At 46.1% G+C, this 11,135-nt stretch overlaps 1 protein-coding gene across 14 annotated transcripts in view; it reads right to left on the bottom strand.

Moving 5' to 3' along the window:
• SYNE2 (spectrin repeat containing nuclear envelope protein 2) overlaps positions 1–11,135 on the bottom strand; it is a 342,533-nt gene that overhangs the window by 26,855 nt on the left and 304,543 nt on the right. Inside the window, exon 1 of one of the 14 annotated variants that reach the window (XM_047864584.1) lies at positions 4,834–4,937. The exons of the other annotated variants lie outside the window; for them this stretch is intronic. Within the exon in view, the coding sequence (XP_047720540.1) occupies positions 4,834–4,853 (20 nt within the window). The 5' untranslated portion in view covers positions 4,854–4,937. Of the gene's footprint in view, positions 1–4,833; positions 4,938–11,135 lie in introns of those variants that run through there. 14 annotated transcript variants of the gene reach the window in all.

Genomic DNA, 11,135 nt, shown 5'->3' with positions numbered 1-11,135 from the left:
TTCTCCTGGAGCCTCCAGCACGGCTCACCGAAGACACTGGGGGGCCCCTGGCCCACGTGCTCCCGCAGCACCTGGGACCTCCTGCCCTGTGTTGCGTCTGCGTCTCTCATTCGCTATCCACCCATCGCAACAGAGCCCGTGCTGGCCAGGCTGCACGGGGCTCCCTACCTCTGCCAGCCCAGTACCTCCCACACTGCCTGGCGGGCGGCGTTGACAAACATTTGTTGCATGAATAAATGCGTAAGAGCATCTCCACTACAAACGTAGACCACAGAATTGTGTGTGTTTTTTTAAATTTTTTTAAATGTTTTAATTTATTTTTGAGAGACAGAGCACAAGTGGGGGAGGGGCAGAGAGAGAGAGAGGGAGACACAGACTCCGAAGCAGGCTCCAGGCTCTGAGCTGCCAGCACAGAGCCTGACGCGGGGCTCGAACTCATGAACCGCGAGACCACGACCCTGAGCCTAAGTCGGATGTTTGACCGACTGAGCCACCCAAGCGCCCCAGAATTGTGTGATTTAATTTTTATTTATTTATTTATTTTTGAATCCTACCATCAACCAAATCAACCCTGGGGACTGACGTCTAGCTCCAGCTCTCTTACCAGCTGGTTTTCTGATTTAGGAAAAATCCTTGTGTTTCAGCCTCCTCATCTCTAGTAGGCTTCTGAGGTCCCTCAAGGTCCAGGGAGGTGATAATATCTGGGTGAAGTTACGGCCAGAGTTCTGGAAGTGAGCAGACCTGGGTCTAAGTCCCACTGCACCATTTATGGGCTTTGCATACTGCAAGGAGCCCAACTGTCCTGATTCCCAGTTTCCTGGTCATCCACCTTGCAGGTGGTTCTGAGCCCCAAAACAAAAGGACGTTGTGTCAAGTCTCTGGCACAGAGCGAGAACTCAATATTAGTTCTTATTGCCACTGGGATTACACGATGCTACAACACCACCTCATTTACACGACACCAGACCTCACAAAGTCCTTTCATAAATATTTATTCTCAACAGTGCCAGGAGGGAGGCCAGCTTAGGAGGCGGCCACGGAGTCCAGTGGTAAAGAGCACAGACTTTGTGGTGAGGGCCTCGGTTTGAATCCTAGCTCTGTTTAAGCTCATCTGAAAAACTGTCTACAGCAGTTAGTCCCTTCCTTCACGGGGTGGCTGAGAGGGTTGAAGGAGATATAAATACATGAAATGCATTTGGCACTGTGCCTAACAGAGATAAATGCCCAGAAACCACGATCGAGAGGATTTTCATGGTGGTTAAGTTTTTCCAAATTACAATCTTACTGCAAATACCACAAGGAGTTCCTTTCAAAGCCTCAAGATGATTTATTAAAAAGGAAGAAACAGAATCTGGGGCCAGGCTTGGATGCAGTTGTAACCTAGATCCTGCCTTCGTCCCTGTGGCTTTCGAGGGACACCCTCCTCCCCCCAGTATCTTGTCACCCTGACTGCCTAGGGATCAGAAAGGACATGCCAGACAATGCCAGAGGAGCTGGGAAACCCAGGCCCTATTGGACAAGGAGTCTTCCATGCAGTTTGCAAGGGGCTGCCCTTCTGGAAGCTCTGGCTGGAGAGGCAGCCCAGCCCTGAGAGCTCCCTAGAATGGAGGGGAGAGGAGGGTCAGCAGCCTCCGCACAGCTCTCCTGCCTCCACCTCCATCCAGCACCTGACCCTAAGCCATCCTCAGCATCCCAGCCTCTTTAAAAAGAAAAGCGCTAAAATGCAATTCTTTAAATGGGGGGGGGGGGGGGGGGGAGGCTAACAGACAAAAGAACCTGGATGTAAACAGAGACGAAGCGACCTTGAATCCTATTAATCCCAGGGTGAGACATACAATAAGTGGGGGTGGGGCGTGGTAGGAGGCAGGTGGAAGAATAATTTACTTGGCTTCACCAGGACTGATACTCCAGGCCAGTGACGTCCAAAATGGAGTGCTCAAGGCAATCCAATGGAGTATGGGAACAAAACGTTAGACTTTCTAGTGCTATCCCATTCTTTTGAAGCGTCTACACTGGGCACACTTTAGAATTCACAAACTTTACGACCATGTGGAACAACTACAGACCACGCTGACATGTACCTGTGCCAGGTCTGTCGTGCTTTATACACGGGAAACTCATTTAACCCTCCTGGCAATGCTAGGAGATCAGTACTATTAGCATCCCCATTTGACAGAGGAGGTAACTGTGGCACAGGGATCAAATAACTTGCCCCAGTCACATGATGATTAAATGGCAGAGGCAGGATTTCAACCTGGGCATGCTGTTCTTAGGCTCTTTCCTCATGGCAACTCATATAAACCTACATACGCTAACGTGCACGCACGAGCCCATGAGATAACGTTAGGCACGGGATGCCTTTTGTTGCTGTAGGGAACATGATTAGAAGTCCAGAGTCGTGGCTCTGGGATACGCTGTGGGGGTAGAAGCCCGTCCACCAAGTGCTATACTTCGGGTGCTCCCAGTTGCCCCTCCATGATTTCCTTTCAGTAAGCAGTTAACCATGTGCTTTGTCTTGGATCCTGTGCAGATCCCAAGGATTCAGGAGACAACTGAAATACAGATCTTATTCCCAAAGAGCTGATAATCTAACTTAGATTGAATTTCGACATTATAATAACAATATAGGAGGCGTTTCATAAATATCTTTTGAATGAGTAAAGGAGGTTCACCCATACCTTCAAATTTGTCTTTTTCATAAAACACATAGCTAGGTTCTATGTTAAAGGAAAGAGGGAAAGGTCAGAGCACCTCTAAGCCATCTTGCCGCAGAACAATTTGCTGCCACACTGCAAGCCCTACATGCTCCTCTTTGTATTTTATTATTATTTTTTTTATTAAATTTTTTTTTTAACGTTTATTTATTTTTGAGACAGAGAGAGAGCATGAACGGGGGAGGGTCAGAGAAAGAGGGAGACACAGAATCCGAAACAGGCCCCAGGCGCTGAGCCGTCAGCACAGAGTCCGACGCGGGGCTCGAACTCACAGACCGTGAGATCATGACCTGAGCCGAAGTCGGACGCTTAACTGACCGAGCCACCCAGGCGCCCCTCCTCTTTGTATTTTAACTGCAGGTCCTTTAGCACGTAGAGAATAGTCCTGAAATGGAAATTATTCTATATAGATGAATTTGATATTAAAAGCCTCCATCACACATTGTAAGCCTTAGGTCTGAGACATAGAATGATACTAGCCAGACTTGGTCTGGTTCCATACAGGGCAAGCAAAATATTGACAGGCCCACAAATCATACGTACACTTAGGTCAAATTAAAGAGAAAGGGAAGGTAGGAGGAAAAGAAAAGAAGAACGTTGCCAAGAAGTTATAAAAGATTCACCTAATCAGGATCCAACCTTACCCCTATGTCCCAACCTCCGACTGAGGACGTAATATCCAAAAGTGCATGGTGATTTAAATAAATGTGGTTTTTTTGCTTTGTTTTTTTTTTTTTTTTTAGATAATCCCGTCACAACTTACTCTAGGAACCCTCACGTGTACTGTTGAGTTTGTATCGTATTCTATGCAGATACTGTAATCTGATTATCACCTTTCCAGGGTTAAGAAGTATGGGTCATTTGCCAACCCAGGCAACCAACCTCCATGTTAGGCCTTGTTAATATCGCTCTTGGAAAAATTTAAATCTCGAGTTCATGTTGAGAAACAAGGAAACCCATTCAGAACCCAGACCGCTGGCACAGGGAAGCAACCACAATATTGCATCACATCAACCATGGAGGCAGTTTGTTTACGTGGCTCATCGTCTCTAACTTGCCCATGTTTTACCCAGGTGCACCACATACAGAAATCCTGTTTCTCTACAAACAATAAGTGTGATTTCCCGAGTCAAATTCTAATTCTGAGGATTGGGAGAACAACATTTTTAGGTGCAAAGGGGAAGTTTCTCACCTGTGTAGATTACTGGAAGACCTTTTTATATGAAATCAAACAAAAATAAGAATTTTTACTAAGAGTAGCTACAAATTAGGAGACCTTTTGCAGGGATTATGGGTAGAAATGCAGCAGATAATCAAGGTGAATAAAGTTTTATTTTAATAGTGATAGATCAGAATACAATACTTGTGAGCCCTGTCTCCCTCTAAAACAAACAAAACCAAATCTGGTTAGTATCATTCTATGTAGCAGACCTAAGCTTACAACATGTGATGGAGGTTTCTAGTATCAAATTCATCTATATGAAATAATTTACACTTCAGTCCTATTCTCTACATGCTAAAGCGTCTACAGCTAAAAGACAAAGACCTTAGATCATCATCAATGAAAAAATCCTATGCCAATGTGGACAGCATAACTTAAAAAATACTGAAAACCGAGATGGTCAAAATATCTGAATTTGTGCAGAAACAAACAGCTACTCAAACCTGGGGGCAGCTGTCAGCTGCTGAAAACACCATACAGATTCTGTACAACTGCATCTTTTTACCTGACTAAACAGCTTTATAGTAAGATAATCAATTACTCCAAGATCTTGAAGCCCTGATTTGAGACATTTGAGCTAATCGTCTCTTTGAAGCATTCATGTCGCCGGAGGACTTCCATTTTCCACACAGCATAATCACCCCTCTCCCTTGCTTGTCAAAAGCTGGGCGCAGACGCCACGCTCGCGAGCTGACACTGGGAGAGAACCCATCCCCCCCCCCCCCCCATGGCTGAGCGCGCGCACACACACACACACACACACACACACACTCCACAGCCACCATCTCATCCATCGCTCCTATTGTAACCAAAATGAGGGAGCAAGAAAGGGAGACATACAGAGGCAGCAGCCGCCCCTCGGCCATATGCTGGGCTGATGGCTGAAATGGCACTTACTGTTGATGAGAAAAAACCATTCCTTCCGTTTAGGGGAAGCTCCAAGTTCCCGGCTGCACCTCCACCTCCCGGGCCAAGGCAGCCCCTCCCCCGGCCACCCGCCAGTCCATCCCCTGGCTCAGCATCCGAGCGAGCGGCCGCCCTCCCGCAGGCTCGGGCCACAAAGCAGCGCCCCCAGGAAGGGAGCCGACCTGCCTCTCGGCTCACTGCAGTTTTAATCTCCGTTTTCTTCCTTCCAATAAACAAATATCTCCAGCTCCTTCCTCTCTCTCTCACACACACAGTCTTTGTTCTGACGCTACAGGATTGCAATGCTGGGGGAAGAAAGTCACAGTGTTATCTTGGCTGTGGGTTATTTATGAAGTGCTGTAAACAGAGGGAAGAGAAACATTTAGGTCTGGGGCACGGGAAAGAGGATTTCTGTCCTCCTCAAGCCAAATTTTGGCTTCAGATTGGAAAGAACTGGTGAAACTGGAAACCCCTGAGTCCAACAGGGATACCCTCCTAGGGTCCTCCTGAGGAAGAAATTTCCAGGGAATGCGGGGGTGGGAGGTGGGTTTCTGCCCTGCCTTTTTAGCCCTGTGCATCCTGGTTTAGGAAAAGGCAGAGAGTTCACCAACTCCATTCCTCCGCCTTTTGCAAAAAAATTCTATGTTATAGCACAAATGGAGTTCAAGACTTTGCAGAGGAAGAGATTTTGCAATTTTCCTTGTTAGCTCCTCCCAGGATTGACCATAATGTCTCTGAAAATTCCTCCATATCCCTAATCTGGGTTTCTCTAGGGTATCCCAAGTGGCTGTTTACCAGAGCACCCTTGGTTTGTGTCCAGCCCCTTTCAGACTTACTCTAAGCCTTATTTGAAGCCTCAACAATATCATTTCTCATGGGTCCCTAAAGCCCAACATACCGTAATTATTATATCCCCACCTTGAAACACCTTGAAACCTCGAGCACATTCTAGACCCGTGAAATTAAGAGCACAGGTTTGGAAACCGTTCTCCCCAAATGCAACATCTAACTGGTGCCCACACGCTTAGCTGTCCCTGGGACCTGCTAAGTATGATCCCCCAAAGACTAGTACATTGGACCTGCTGATGCTGCCCGATGCTGTCCGTTCACTGACCCCCTGGTGGTTGCGGTCTTCTTGAGGAAACTCCCCAACCCTCAGGGCCCAGGAGCAGCAGCCCCATGCTCTGGAGGGGGAAAGATCAGGCTGATGGGAAGGAAAATGGAGATGGGGAGGGTGACCTCACATCTGGCTTCTCCTGCACTAAAATCTCTAAATCCTTCCAGTTGTACTGGATCAGGCCAGAGCAAGTCAACTCGATGACTAGCAGCATTGTTTGGTCTTCCAAAATAACCTTGAGAAAATACAGATAAAAAGAGAGCAAGGAAAAACTTTATCAACTTAAAAAGGCACACATCTCCCTGCCCATTCTGCAAGGGATGGAAAACACTCCCAACACACGGTCGCCATGGTAATAACTGCTAGGTTTAAATGACAAAATTTTAATTGCTACTATTGTGAAACAGGTGGGGTTTTCACGTTTGGTAGGTGAAATGTGAAAATTATGCTTAGTTAAAAAGTTTCTTTTCATGGACTTGATTCTTCTGATAGTGAGAACTATCTAGTCTAAACAGGGAGGGATCGTATGGAAGCATGCCTGAGCAAGTCCCCCCTTGAAACACTGGCTTAAGGATATCAAGTCTGCTAATGACGTTGCCATCACGAGAAATTAAATTTTTTTTAAAATCTGTATTTTTTAGAGAGAGCATGAGCAGGGGAGGGGCAGAGAGAGAGAGAGGGAGACACAGAATCTGAAGCAAGCCCTAGGCTCTGAGCTGACAGCGCAGAGCCCAACGTGGGGCTCAGACTCACGGACAGTGAGATCATGACCTGGGCCAAAGTCAGAGGCTTAACTGACTGAGCCACCCAGGCGCACCAACCATCAAGAGAAATTAAAGAGAAAGGTAAAAACATTGAGGACATTTTTTCTTAAGGAAAAGAAAAAATAAAGCCCCCGTGGTTCCTTTTTCCATAATGAACATTCAGAAAAAACAGATAAGCAAAAAGAAAACCGAAATCACTGATGATGCCAACACCAACAGATAACCAATGTAAACATTCTGGGGTATGTCTTTCCATCCAGTGGTCCCGTCTGTTTTAGGCACTGACAGCCTTGACCAGATCATTCACACATACTGCTAGAAAGAGTCTTTAAAAAGAGCTTCCCTTCTCCTCAGCTACTTTTCCCCAGATCTCTGAAAAGGCTCCACAACCAGCCAAAGTGACTTACCAAAGACAGACTGACCAGTGGCCACAGGGCTCCTACTTCATAGGATGAAGCTAGGGGTTTACTGAATGCAATGGGGAGGGGTTTCTGGGAAACAAAAGTAGATGGGTTTTTAAGGAGTTCAACTGTTGGGTTTCTGAAATCCAGGTAGACACAGATGAGAAGTAGGAGACTGAATTTTCCTCTGGCATCAGTCCCACTGAAGGCAGGATGGTGGGGAGGTGGGGGGGGCAGGCAGGACCCCCTTTTCAGAGCTTTGGTCTGTGCTGGCTGAAGCAAGCCAACTTTGTACCTTTTGTCCATCATCCAACATCCCGTGCCTAAAGTGTTCCCACTAACAGGTAGCCAAGCTGCTTCTAAAACGGGATCACACATATTGGTAGTTCTGAAAACGTCTCGTAATTTAGTTGTCTCTCCTGCATTGACATTTTGCTGGGTCAGTCTTCAAAGATATTATCTAAGAAAGCATGAAGGGGGAGGAGCTAATAGCTACCATATTTTAAAACAATTTTTTTAAAGATTTTATTTCTTAGTAATCTCTTCACTCGATGTGGGGCTCAAACTTACAACCCCGAGATCAAGAGTTGAATGGTCTACCGACCCAGTCAGCCAGGTGCCCTAATAACTGTAATTTTAAAAAAAGTTAACTCTTGGGGCGCCTGGGTGGCTCAGTCGGTTAGGCGTCCGGCTTCAGCTCAGGTCATGATCTTGTGGTCGCGAGTTCGAGCCCCGCGTCAGGCTCTGTGCTGACAGCTCAGAAGCCTGGAGCCTGTTTCAGATTCTGTGTCTCCCTCTCTCTGACCCTCCCCCCATTCATGCTCTGTTTCTCTCTGTCTGAAAAATAAATAAACATTAAAAAAACCCCAAAACATAAAAAAGTTAACTCTTCATTTAATCTGTCAAAGAAGCATAGTAGTGTAAAATTAATATTTCTTGTCATCAAGTCGGATTGAGTTCTAGAATAATCACACCATACACCAAAAAAAAAAAAAAAAAAAATACATAGTGCTTCAATGGCCTTTCTGTCGGTGAAATGAATAGCATGTTTTACATGAATTTAGATATCATTAAGGTAAGCAGCTGCCCAAGGGCCCATGACGATTGGGAAAATCTCCTGCAGCAATTCTGATGGAGAGCCACTTCTCGGAATTTTGATGTCTACACCCAAGGCCAATATAACCTTATGTGAGGTTAGGTTCCCCTGCTCCCTCCTTTGATTAGCTGGTAATTTGGGGAGATGTATCCTTCAGGTTCTCTGCTTTAGCGATTTTACAGAAGCTGAAGAACACCTTACAAGTAGAGAAAGAACAGTGGCTTGGGTCTAAGCCTGCTTTCTCCTCCTCATTACCATGTAACCACCCCGCACTGCGCCCCAGGCTAATAGCGTATGTGTGCAAACAGACCCACAGCTGTCCTGCTGCTCTCTCATCCAGGATCTTGTGCCTAGTTTATCAACCAAGACACTAAAGGTTCTGCTTGGCATTGTTCAGATCTAAATTCTGCAGCCTGTGCTCCCAACCCCTTTCCTCGGTGGTGACACCTTTGTGTAGTACCCAGCATGAAATCAGTGTCAGAGATCCGACAAGGAGCTAATTCCACGTGAGGCTATGGCAGGTCTCAGCTTGCCTCAACTCACAAAGTCAACTGAAGGGTAAACCCCACTCAGAGCTTCTTAGGCTCTCAGCCATCTGTCTCACCTGGTCTTTGCTTTAAGAGAAGAGAAATTACTCTCTCCCAAGTCCTCTAGTTTTGAAGGGATTAGACTCTCATTCTGTTCTCTTCGCTACAAACCGCAAGAGTCTAGGGGAGCAGGGAGGCAACACCACTATGAGTGGAAATCCTGGCGCCTCACATGCTAGCTAGGTAATTACAGGCAGGTTACTCATCTTCAACTTCTCGGTCTCCTTATCTGTAAAAAGGGATAATGGTATCTACCTTTCAGAATACAATGACGATTAAGTGAAATCATGTGTAAAAAGCACATGGTCAAGAATATAGCTCGCAGGGGTACCTGGGTGGCTCAGCTGGTTGAGCACCTGACTCTGGATTTTTGGCTCAGGTCATGATCTCGAGTTTCATGAGGTCAAGCCTCAGGTGGGCTCTGTGCTGACAGGGCAGAGACTGCTTGGGATTCTCTCTTCCTCTCTCTCTCTCTGTCCCTCCCCCCTCAAATAAATAAACATTAAAAAAGAAAAAAGAAAAAAAAAAAGAATGGACTGTCACTCTAGTCTTCGGGAAGCATAATCTAGACCTTGCTCCTAAATGACCCATAAACAGGTCTGATGTCATCATACCCTTGATTAGCGCCAGGTGCTCCAGAAGACTTAGGATATAAAGATGATGTCAACAAAGACATACTAGACACAATTTACTTAACAGAAACGATCGCATTCTTAAGCACTGAAATGTTCACGTCAACCAATATCTGAGACGCTCTGTTGTTGTTGTTGTTTTGTTTTTTAAAGAGAGGGAGAGACAGAGAGAGAGGCAGGGGGAGAAGGAGACAGAGAATCTTAAGCAGGCTCCATGCCCAGCTCAGAGCCTATGAGATCATGACCTGAGCCCAAATCAAGAGTGGGACGCTTAAGCAACTGAGCCACCCAGGTGCACTGGGAATTTAAGAGAGTCAAAGACACTGGTCTCCCGGAAGAAAGACCTCTTAGTATCAGACACAACTGAGGGAATCCTCTCCCATTTAATAAACATGCTACTTCGTCTTACAGTCTTCTTAGGGGAAAACAATGATAACAGCCACTCAGGGAATGCTGGCTCCTCCAGGCTGGTCCTGTGCCACATGCGAGACACAAACCATTCATCCTCATAGCAGCCTCTGACGTAAGCAGTGCTATTGGACATAGTTTGCAGATTTGGAAACTGAGGCTTAGAAAGGTTAGATCTGGAGTGCTTAGGTGGCTCAGTTGGTTCAGTGTCCGGCTTCAGCTCAGGTCATGATCTCACAGTTTTTGAGTTCGAGCCCCGCGTCGGGCTGTGTGCTGACAGCTCAGAGCCTGGAGCCTGTTTTGGATTCTGTGTCTCCCGCGCTCTCTGCCCCTCCCCCACTCACTCACACTCTGTTTCTCTGTCCCCAAAATAAATAAACGTTAAAAAAATAATAATAAAATAAAGGTTAGCTACCACTCAAGTTTCTACAGTAAGTGACAAAGGCAGGATGTGTTCAAAACCTGTGCTCTTAATCCTTATTTGGGTTACCACCATGGATTTCTACGGATTTTTTTTTTTTCAACTGGCAATACAGACAAGTTAAATTCAGCCCAGCCTATGCTGCCAGCCAAACCACCCTAATACTTGTTTTGGCAAACCCTCCACTGCTAAAGAACCATGAATGACTCAGACTTTATTTAGGAGGCCAAATCTTCGGTTGAGATTGAAGGTCTTTTAAGCATTAGCCCTGATCTACCTCTCTAGCTTCATCTCCTACATTTGAGCCAATGGAGCTTCTTGTTTTTTTCTGAGAGACTTCCAAGCTGCTCGATCCCTGTATCCTTTTGCTCACAACGTAACGGTCTCTGCCACCAGTAACCCTCAAGGATCCCAACCCATCACTCAGGACCATCTGGAAACACCACTCCTCTGAAAGGCTCCTCCTCATTCCTGCCCCCACTCCAGAAAGATGAGCTCTGAGCTCTCAAACCACTTGGCTTTACAGCTGCTCAGATGTCTGCTCCCATTAACGTAATTGACTCATCTTACTTCCTGTCTGTAATTCTCGTAGCCCTTAGCCTGGCGCCCTTGCTGATTGAATCAGGTTCACTTACGGTTTACAGTAAACAGTGAGGTCAAGGAAATAAATGCCAAATTATTAAGAGCATCTTATTTTCATTACTCCCTAATTCCTCATTCTCCTTACAGGTCCTCCTGTATATTCTGCATCTCAGGCGTGTTCCAAATATCTGAGCACACTGCTACAGAAGAGAGTCGCATGGCCGGTATAAATACAAAGCTGCATGAGTGGTCCCAGAGCTGAGTGACCATTTTTTGCATGCCAGG

Source organism: Prionailurus viverrinus, chromosome B3 (assembly GCF_022837055.1).
Source record: "Prionailurus viverrinus isolate Anna chromosome B3, UM_Priviv_1.0, whole genome shotgun sequence".
In the NCBI taxonomy this organism is placed as follows: Eukaryota; Metazoa; Chordata; class Mammalia; order Carnivora; family Felidae; genus Prionailurus; species Prionailurus viverrinus.
Note: the sequence above shows the minus strand (reverse complement) of the source record. Positions and strands in the feature narration are given on the sequence as shown.